The 11557-nt window shown below is 25.4% G+C and overlaps 1 protein-coding gene across 1 annotated transcript in view; it reads right to left on the bottom strand.

Moving 5' to 3' along the window:
- The window catches only part of LOC117170644 (SWI/SNF complex subunit SMARCC2), a 35446-nt gene extending 25471 nt beyond the window's left edge, over positions 1–9975 (bottom strand). The window contains exons 1-4 of the mRNA XM_033357555.1: positions 9753–9975; positions 5253–5372; positions 5058–5171; positions 2469–2833 (exon numbers count right to left, since the gene is read on the bottom strand). Of these exons, the coding sequence (XP_033213446.1) occupies positions 2469–2833; positions 5058–5171; positions 5253–5372; positions 9753–9869 (716 nt within the window). The 5' untranslated portion in view covers positions 9870–9975. The remainder of the gene's footprint in view (positions 1–2468; positions 2834–5057; positions 5172–5252; positions 5373–9752) is intronic.
- Between the last annotated feature and the right edge of the window lie 1582 nt (positions 9976–11557).

Here is an 11557-nt window from a genome sequence, read left to right on the forward strand (position 1 = left end):
AGATAAAATAATTTTCAGTAAAGTTCCTACAAAAATGCTGTACCTAAACGTACTTTATTGTTCTCTAATACATTTCCCAAAGTTTCAGCTCGATATTTTATTCACAAAAAAAGTTCTTAGGTTCAAAAAAACATTCAGTCAACTGAAAAACTGTAACGGTACCGCAAACACAACGGGACAACACAATCAGTTTAATTGTGTTTCGTGAAGTTAGGTTCGGTTAGGTTAGATTTATTTCTAGGTTAGGCGCGAGTTGACCCATTCGGTGTAGCACATATTTGCTACTGGGAAAATATGCTTCTAGAGCTTTGCGTGTAGTTCAATAAATTTCTGTTAATTCAGGTTAGGCGAGGTCAGGTTCTGTTGGATAAAGTTATGTTAAATAAGTTGATATCAGGCAAGGGTTGATCCTTCACAGTTGTCGACATGTTTTTGAAGTGAAAATTTGCATCACTGGCATTATTTTGAAATTTATTTGCCTCAGTGCATGATTTTTCGTCATTTTTTGAGGTTATGGTTCAAACATGACGTGATGGGTGATTTTTGATACCGAAGTTGAATTCAGCGCCCCAAAATCCATAGGAATACGTATGTTTGTTACCAGATCCGTACACTTATTTTTTTGTGTGGCTGTGTAATTTACACGTATTAAATGGAAGCTACTAACACTTTTAAACTGAACAATTTGTAGTTAAATGCAGTTAATCAGCCAAATTAAAAATTTAATAAATTGGAGAGTTCAGAGATTCAGATTCAGTTCTAAAAATATAAATCCACGTTATCCTTTTCAATTCTCTAAAGTATAAATTGAAGAATCAATGAATGAGTTAAATTTTTTCAAAATTATATAATTTAAAGCAATTTTAAGCCAGAAACATTAAAAATTGAACTATTACATTTTTATATAAACCGAACACTTCTTAAATTGAAAGTTAAAATAATTTCTATTTTAAATGGTTAAAAATTCTTAAAATGCTTCCAAATTTCATGTTTGAAAATTGTTGTAAATCTTTCTAAATATTTTTGAATAATGACTCAAAATTATCTTTTCAAAATAAAAGTTATTAATTTTCTTAGGAAATGTTTTTTAATCTTCTGAAGCCACTTAACATTCTTAAAAATCTTTTAAATTTGTTGTATGAAATATGCCAAAATCTATATTTTATTTTAAATTAGGCCGTGGGCTATTTACACCGAAATTTTGTTACTAATAGCTAAATTTTGTCGGTACACGTAAACACTTTGTTTAAATTAATTCAAATAATTTAAAATTGAATTTGAATCTTTCCAAAGCTTCTAAATATTTCTTAAACTTCCTTGAATTTATTTATAGGATAATATGTGTTCAATTGTTATTTATACATCAAAGTTAAACAATTTAACTTACAAATAAATTTTTTTTTTAATAGAACAATTACAATCTAACGTTCAAAATATAGTTTTTAATATTTTACTATAATTACTGATCTTAAATAAACAGTCAGATATTTCTGAACATTAAGTAATTCTTATTTTTCTTAATTAAAAAATTTCAAATTGAATGGTTTAAAAATTGAATATTTTAGACTAAAATAATATGTGAAATTTAATAAAAGCTTTTAACTATGAATATATTATTTTAAGGTTATTTTAAAATTGAAAACAGTTTATAAAGTTTCAATCAGACGTTTACATTTGTTTAACTAATAAGACTTTCCAATTGAAACAGTTTACATAATTTATAACGTTAGAAACTGGAAATTGTAAAATTGCGAACTGATTTCGAATCGTCTTGTGAAATTAATTATTATTCACTTTTTAAATCCTAAAGAACAATTTTAAAAATCATTATCAATTTATATTCACAGTTGATCAGCTAAAAATTTGTTTTTAGCGAAAATCTTCGATTTCAAACGCTTCTAATTTTTAATTGATTAAGTCTCTAAAACTGCATTTTAAAATTCTTTAAAATATAATGTACGCTGGACAATTAAAATCGAAACTTTTTAATTTGTTAAAGTGGACGATTTTGGAAATGCGCATTTTAAATTCAATGATATCACAATAAACATTTTTATGCGGAAATTAAAATGCATCTTCAAAATCGTACCTATTCTTTTCAGTTCGGATTGTATGTCACCAGGTGGCACATCGCAGTTTAACCATTCCCAATATCTTGATAAATAGAAACCTTTTTAATAGCAAGCTTTTTTCGCAATTCAATAAAATAGCTGTTTTCAAAGCAAGAACAAAATTCATTCAAGGTTCTCGTAAAAAATTCAGGATATCCAGGTTTTCAAGGTTTTAAAAGTTTTGAAGATCGCTCAACACCCTCTAATGCCATGAATTATTCTTCCAAAATGAATCTAAACCTTCGAAAAAGGAGGAAAATTGGGTAAAAAATCTAAGTTGTGCATATTTCAGGGGCTTTTCAAATTTAAAGGAAGAAAGGGCACAAACATATAATTGAAGGAGAGCAAATGCTTTACCTTGGATTCGAGTTTCCGAAATTTGCTTCTGGATAGTCCCAGGGAAGTTCAAGATTAGTCCAGGAATCGTAGCTGTCGGGGAAATAATACCAGTGAAGCAATACAGAGCGATCTCGTCGCAAGCATGGTCGAGCATATTCTTCTTCCAGGGGATCAACTGCTGGATAAATAATGTGAGTGGCATCCGCCTCATTTTCAGCGATTGTGCCCTGATGGCGTCGAACGACTTCTTTTACTTTCGTGGCTGTCGCTTTATCGACATCGGATCTTACGAATATGCTGGGTAATGCTAAGCATCTATTTTGAACTAAGGCACGTTCCATTGCCGTTAGCATATCGATCAAAAGATTCATCCGAGAGCCCGACTGCAAAAAACTGTTCTGAGTACGAGAAGATTGAGGAAGAAAATACAGGCCACGGACTCGCTTCAGAGACAAAAAATAGTCTCAAAAGTTTAAAAAATAGTGTCATAAAATATATTGAGTTTATTTTCTGAGCCAAAATTTTTAGTTTTTTAAACTATTATTTTAAAAGGATAAAAAAATTAATCTTATAGTTTATTTAAAATGTTTTTTCAGTCTATAAATGATCAAAATTCATATTTATTTATCGCAGGCTTCACAGATTGAAAATTCAATCATTGGCTTGACTTTTTTGTTTGGTTGAAAATTCATATTTTTGGTTTGCGAATTTATTTATTTCTGTGAAAATTGTACATTTTTAGGTTAAATATGCAATTGCTTAGTTTAAAATTAATAGGTTTCGGTAGAAAATTATCATTACAAATTATCTATTTAAAAAAATGTATAAACAAGAATTGATAAATTTTGATGATATTAAAAATAAAAAATCAAGTTTACAATTCTAAATCCTTCAAATTGAAGAAATTTTGAACGTAAATCATCAAAATAATAGCTTTTTAATTGTAAAATGTAATACTTGCATAATTTGTAATTGTCTTAAATTTAGATAATTTTAAAGATCAAAAGTTAAGTCAATTATTCTAAATCTACAAAATTGAAAAAATTTTGAAAGTACATCATCAAAAATACATATAACGTTAAAAATTAATAGGTTTCACTTGAAAATTAACTGATTTGTTGAGAAGTTAACATTTTGGTAGGAAATTTAACTATTTGGTGAAAAATTGATGTATTTTGTTGGAAATTCGTCTTGTTGGTAGAAAATAAAATTTTTTGTTTGTTCAAAATGCAACTGTTAAGTTAAAAAAATCTGTTTTAGTTGATGATTGGTTAAAAATTAATGTGTATTTTAGAGTAACCCTACTGTTTTTAATTTTAACTTTTAATCTTTTTTTGATGCAATATCAACTATTATATTTTTCGTTGAACATTCATATTCTCGTGTTGAATGTTAAACTGTTTTGTAGAAAATTCGTCATTTTGTCTGTCAAATTCGCATTTTTTGGCACAAAATTAATTTTTGTTACAAATGCAATTCATTGGTTAACAATTAAACGAATTTTTTTCAAAGATCACTTTTTTGGATGAAGATTCATAATTTTTGTTACAAATTCGTCTTTCTCTTCATTGAAAATTAATTTTTTTGTTGAAAAATCATATTCCCTGGTGGAAAATTCAACTGTTTTGTATAAAATTCGGCTTTTACCTTCAAAATTAGTTGTTTTTTTTTGTTTGTAAACTGTTTTCATTTTAAATAATAATTTTATTGTTGAAATATCAACTATTACATTTTTCATTGAAAATTCATCTTTTTAGGTTTAAAGTTCAACTCATTGGTTAAAAGTTGAACTACTTCGTTAAAAAGTTCATTTTTTTTTTGGTTAAAAATTAATAATTTTAGATGAAAATTCGCCTTTTTTGTCTTAGTTAAAAATTACATTTTTTATATCAAAAATTTCAACTATTTTGTTGAAAATTTAACTGATTGGTTGAAATTAACTTTTTTGTTTGAACATTTATATTCTCGGGTCTAAAACTCAACCTGTTTTCAGAAAATTCGTCTTTTTACCTTGAAAATTCAACAATTCGATACAAAGTTAAACTGTGTTGTAGAAAGTTTTTTTATGGAAAAATAACTATCTTAAATGAATAACTACTCTATTTTTCATTAAAAATTGGTCTTTTTAATTTAAAAATTGCAACTGTTTAGTTTAAAACTGTTATAAATGGAATAATATCAACTGAAAATTAATAAAATAAAATTTGCTCCACTTGAAGATTAACGTAATTAGTTGAAAATTTGTCTTTTTGGTAGAAAATGAATCTTCTGGGTTAAAAATTCTTCTATTTGGTCAAATATGTACATATTTGGTTCAAAATTAATCTATTTTGATAGAGAATTAATCTTCTGCGTTGAGAATTTGGTCGACAAATGTATTTGATTAAAAATTCGTATTTTCTAGTGGAAAATATTTATCAAATTTAAATACTTTTGAAGGAAAAGTAAAGATTTAATACAATTAATATGAAATTGTGAGAAAACAGTGTCTTTTGCGTTAATTTTTCCAAAATAGTAGCAGAGTATTGTGATCGCTGAAAAAATGTAAATTAGTGTAGTGAGTCCGAGACCCGAAAATAAATTAAGAAAGAAAGAAAGTTTACGTACCTTCCCAACTGGGAAATCGAAACGGCGCCATCCATTTTCTTGCTTAAACTTGAAAGCTGTTGCTAATATATGACATAAACCACCGCCTGGTTTAAAATCGAGAAAGCATTTGAGCTGAAAACGTATGTTGGAAAAATGTAGAATAGTTGCTGGTGTTAAGATTTAAAGAGGTCAAAGATTTTTTTTTTAACTTACAGGAATCCTGGTCATCTGTGGTTTTGAAACATTTTTGCCAAGATTGTCTTCTTGGAATTGAAGCAGTTGTATCACTAGAGTTGCCAAGCTTTTATTGGTAGGAGGATCCGTTTGTACATACTGAAATTTTTAATTAATTCGAACCCTGTCAATTTTCGCTGATTTGCTAAAAATTAAAACTATGGAATTTCATATTCACACATTTTATTATTGTTTTAGAACAAAGTTTTAAATAAAAATGAATAATATTATGTAATAAAGGTGTAGAATAACAAATTTATTAAATAAAAAATGACAAGTTTCTTATTTTGGTTGCTGCATTATCAAATTAAACTATGTCAAGGTGGCCGTTTTAAATGGAGAAAAAAATTCCCGGTCATGTCCCGGTTCGCAAACTTTTTTCACGGCCAATGCAATTTAAAAAATCAAACTATATTCTAAAATTTTTTCGATATAAAGTAATAAACAATAAACAACAAATTAAAGCATTCAAAGTGGAACCCTTCAATTTCAAACTTTTAAAATTGAAGTTTAAAAGTTTTTCAATTAAAAAATTGTGTATTCAAATGCTCAAACATTTACACGTACCAAATGGAAGTTCACTTTTCAATTAAACAATGTTAAATGATGTGCAAATAAACTGAAAATTTTAGAACTTTCATCAATTATACAGTTCAAAGATTCAGATTCAGTTCCAAAAATATAAATTTACGTTAACATTTTCAATAGTCTAAATTAAAGAATCAAACAATGAACTTTTAAAAAAATTTTAAATTATATTATTTTAAGTAATTTAAAGCTAGATACATTCAAAATTGAAAAATAATTTTTTTAACTTAACATTTCTGTAATTAGAAGTTCAATTATTTTTATTTTAAATAGTCTAGGCATCCTTCAAAAGCTTTAAAATTTTATTTCAAAATTTTGAGAAATCTAGAAATAGTTTAAAATTTTTCCAAATTCAAAATAATTTGTGAGTTTTTTTTGAACTTTTAAATATATTTCAAAATAAATTGATTTTTTTCTATAATTTTTAGAAAATCCTGCAAATTTAAAAAAGGATTTAATTTTAATTGATAAATAACAATAGAACACTTATTATTTGTAAAAATATTAGAGTAATTTTAAGAGATATTTAGAAGTTTTAAAAAGATTCGAATTAAATTTAGAACTTGAATTTAGTCGAATTCTTAGGCAAATTGAAAATGATTTTTCACTTCGAAAAATTATGGAAGATATTAGATTTTTTTTAATTTTCAGGATTTTCAAAAATTGCAGGAAAATCTTGAATAATTTTAAAATATATTTTGAAGTTCTGAAAAAAATGTTAACACACTTCGTTTAAATTACTTGAAATAATTTCAAGTTTTTAACTAATTTAGAATGTTTTCAAAACTTCTAAATACCTCTTAAAGTTACTCAAATTTTTTCTGCAAATAATAAGTGTGCAATTGTTATTTATGCGTCAAAATTTAAAAATTTCACTCATAAATTAAACACTTTTTAAATAGAACAATTAAAATTGTAACGCTAAATGTTTAAAAGTTCTTCGAAGATCTAAAGATTCAAAGCTTTCTATGTAAAACAATTCAATTTCAAATTAATATTAATATTTTATTTATTAAATTTAATATAAGAAAATAATACAAAGGAATTCCTGAAACTCTGGAATAAAAATATATTATTGATAAATCATGAAAATTTGTATTAAAAAATAAAATTATCGGAATAAATGATACATTAATTTAATCTTCAAAACTGCACTTTAATTATTTAAAAAAACTGTTAAAATCGAACTGGGGCAGATTTTTCGTCTGAAAATTCGTAAAACTCCCGGTTTCCCGGTCCGGCAGCCACCCTATTTTTTATAAAAAAATCTACGATTTTAAAAACTTCTAATATTTACTTTTTTTAACCTTTAAAACTACATTTTTAAATTCTTTAAATTAAATTATATGCTTAAAAATAAAAAATCTACCATGGAAAATGTTTAAAGTGAAAGATTTTCGAATTAAGCATTCTAAACTTGTTTAGTTTTGAATGCTTATCGTTTAAAATCATAAATTTTTGAACATCTTTGTAATAGGTCTATCATCAAGATTTGCAATTCAAGATCCTTTAATTTTTAATATGTATAATTTTTCAATTTGAAAGAGTTACAATTGAAAAATCTTCAATTTTAAAATTGTATAAATAAAATTTTGAATATAAACCAATCAAATTTCTTGAATTTGGGCGCTTTTTAAAATCAGAAGTCAAGTTTTAAATTCTAAATCCTTCAAAATAAAGGAATTTACAAAGTAAATCATCAAAATTGCAGCTTTTTAAATTATAAAACTTAAAACTTGCATAATTTTTTATCTAAATTCTTCAAGATTAAAAACTCTTGAATGCTAAAGAAGTATTATTAAATGAAAGAAATTTCTAACGTTAATCATTAAAATTATAGATTCTTTCATTGAAAATTTTCAAAATTAAAATTGTCTAATTACAAATTATTCAGTTTTCAAACATATGTATCTCAGAGGTATGTAAGTTTCAATTTGTTTTCGCTATAGTTCCATTTTGAAGGGAAAAATCGAAATCTACTATATTTTTATACACTATATTTTTTATTTGAGCAACAAAATTCAAGTTTTCATTTCTAAATTTCTAAATTGATGAAGTTTCGAATATACACCGTCAAAATTACAACTTTTAAATTTTTAAACTAAAAACTTGCGTCATTTTTAATTTTTCAAAATTAAAAACTTAAATTTTTAATATGTAGAAATAAAATTCTTACACTTGGATGATTTTTAAAATCAAATTTCAAGTTTTCAACTCTACATCTTTCAAATTGAAGAGTGTTCTGATCTAAATCATAAAAATTACAGCTTTTTAAATTGTAATACTAACGTAATTTTTTATTAAAAATTTTCAAAATGAAAGACTGTTCAAAGTTAAAGTATCAATAAAACTCTTAAATTTGTATGATTAAAATTCAAGTTTTCAATTATAAATCTTCCACATTTATGAAATTTAAAATGACAATTATCGACATTACAGAATTTGTCATGACAATTGTAGAATTTTTTATTATAAATTTTCAAAATCTAAAACATTAATTTTAAATATTTATAATTCAAAATTCTGCAATTTTAAAGAGTTACAATTAAAAATTATTGAATCTTTAAAATTAATCATTAAAGAATATTCAGTTTTTCAAATTTATATATTAAAGTATGTAATTTATTTTTTTTCTCGAATCAGTTCTATTTTGAAGATATATCAAAATTAAAAGCTCTTCAATGTTGAAAATTTATAAATGAAATTCTTACATTTGGATGATTTTTACAATAAAAATTCAAGTGTTTTCAAGTTCTGCAATTTTAAAGAGTGGCAATAAAAATTATTGAATGTTTATAATATAGCAATACTAATTATTCAGTTTTCAAGATTTATACATTAAAGGTATGTGATTTTTAATTTTTGTTGCAATAGTTTTCTTTACAATTGAAAAATCCTACATTTTAAAGATGTATAAATATAAATTCTTACATTTGGATGATTCTGACCATTCAAAGTCAATCGTAATTTTAAATCTTCCAAATCGAAGAAATTACGAATGTAAATCATAAAAATTACATAATTTTAAATTACGAAACTAAAAATTTGCTTCATTTTCTCAATCTTAAAAATGTTCAGATAAAATTCTTAAATATGGATGATTTCTAAGATTAGAAGTCAAGTTTTTAATTATAAATCTTCCAAATTGATAACATTTCACAAGTTAAATTTCAAAATAGTCGAATTTTTAATTGTAAATTAACTGGGTGGTAGAAAAAAAAACAATATACAAAAGCACGCGATAAGTGAGCAGAAACAGAGGAACTTCTGTTTGGATAAAGTAAGTAAACGAATTTCAATATTATTCTATGTAATTATAAAATTACACCGTGGTTTTAAATACAATTTAAAGAAAGGTGACACTAAATTTGGTTGCTTCATAAGGAACACAAAGAAGTTTGAGTAAAAAAACTTCTTTCTAAGATTTCCAAATGAAGGTTTTCTTCCAAGAAATCGAGCATAAACAAACTTTTTTAAGCCTTGACTCCAATTCAGACCCCCACTCCAAAATCCACTTTAGAATTTTAGAAAAAACTGAATCTGAATTATTCAAAACCCGAAACAAAAGATGATAAAACATGAAAAACATAATCAACTATCGTATCAACAAAAAATAATGATTCTGAGCAAGCGTTTATTAATAAATAATCGATTTTCGAGATGGTCAACACACACATTGACATTTGAGTGTGCTCCAAAATTATAGGTTATGCATTGTCGGATTAAAAAGAACCCTGAGAAATTTACTCTTTAGTCATAAAAAGCACATTTAACAGTGGATCAATATGATCTTTATTCGAAAATACTCAAAGATATTCCACGATCGTCCTGAAATGCATTTCAAAGGGATTTCAGAAAATACGTCTGATAGACGCCGGGTTATGGACTCACCTTCTTGCAGGTTTTCAGGAGCCACTGTTTGACTCCATCCAACTGTGTGAGGATCTCTGGAGATTCAAAAAACTTGATATTTGGACCTCCGTCCTTCTTTGGACCCAACGAGATCATCTCGAGAAGGATATTGTCTCAAAATCCGTTAAAACTCCAAAGAAACAACGCCGTGAAAACCACAAACATTACACCACCGCACACACGCTTAAACCAAATCCGCCCGCCAATCAGCGTTGCATCAAGACCTTTTTTCAACTTGCGATCCCACTGGGAAAAAGATGGATTCCCACGTCACGCCCATTCAATTTCAAGGACTTTTATAACGAAATTTTTAAGAAAAAATCTTAACAAAACTGGTAAAATCTATTATTTTTCAGGCATCTTCCTAGAAAATATATTTTTGCTGGTATCGCTACCCAAAAGAAGAAAAGAATTTTTATGAAAACTCTAGCCAAAGAGCGGGAAAATTCAAAATTATTTAATGATGAAATGATTTTGAAGGGTTTGAAGTTTATTTTCAAAAAATAAGACATCGAAAGATTTTGTTAATTCATAATCAGGGTGGCTGCAAAACTTAATTTTCAAAATTCGCTGACAAGTAATATTATTCAAAGAACATGATTTAAATTTTTCACCATTCGTCATAAAGAATTATATTTTTATAAACGGAATAAAACAATTACAAGTTAAAATTTAAACATTTGAAATTTATTTATTTTCCAATCAAATGGTCGAATTTTCAATGAAAAATATTAAACTTTAAAATAAAGTAAAAAGTTTAATTTTCAAATAAAAAAACGAGTTTTGTACAAAATAGTTCAATTCTACACCAAATATTTGAATTATAAATAAAGTAATTAAATTTGCAACCAAATAATAGCTGTATTTTCAACCTAAAAGAATGAATGTTCAATGAAAAAGTCGAATTTTCTATCAAAAAGATTAATTTTCTACAAAGAGAAAATTAATTGTTAATATAATGCATGAATGTTTAAACAAATAGTTGAATATTCATAAAAAATATTTTCAATAAAAAATTATAAAGTTAAATTTTCAACCAAATATTTGAATTTTTTAATAAAATAATTAAGTTGATCAAAGAATCAAAGTTGAATTTTGGAAACACTTGAATTTTCTATCTACAAAGAAGAATTCTTAGCCAAAGAAGACCAATTTTCCCCCAAGAATTGAATAGTTAAATTTACAGTAAAAAATTTAAAAGTTAAGTTTTCAGTAAAAAAATGCATTTTTAACAAAATTGTAAAATTCTTAACTAAAGAGTTGAATTTTTAATAAAATAATTAAATTTGCAATAAAATATAAATGTTGAACTTTTAAACACTTTAATTTTTAATCTACCAAGAAGGATTCTCAACTAAATAGTCGAATTTCCAACCAAGATGATTAGTTTTATAGAAAAAAATGAATACTTAACAAAATACTTGAGTTTTTATCATAATACGTGAATTTTCAAACAATTAGTGGAATTTTCAACTTAGGAAGATCAATTTTCAACCAAAAATGGAAACGTTCAATTTTCAGTAAAATATATTAATTTTCACAAAAATACGCTATTTAAAGAAAATAGTAAATCTTTAAACCAAAGAGATCAGTTTTCTACAAAACAGTTGAACTTTACACCCGAAAATATTAATTTTCTGCCAAAAAGAAAACTTAAAAAAGGGTATAGTTTAATTTTCACCCAAAGTAATGAATTTTCAACTGAAATGATAAATGTTCAGAAAAAAAATTTTTAACAAAGTAAGTAAACTTTTAATCAAGATGTTGAATTTTCCAACTAGAAA

The sequence above is a fragment of the Belonocnema kinseyi genome, chromosome 4 (genome assembly GCF_010883055.1).
Source record: "Belonocnema kinseyi isolate 2016_QV_RU_SX_M_011 chromosome 4, B_treatae_v1, whole genome shotgun sequence".
NCBI classification, from domain to species: domain Eukaryota; kingdom Metazoa; phylum Arthropoda; class Insecta; order Hymenoptera; family Cynipidae; genus Belonocnema; species Belonocnema kinseyi.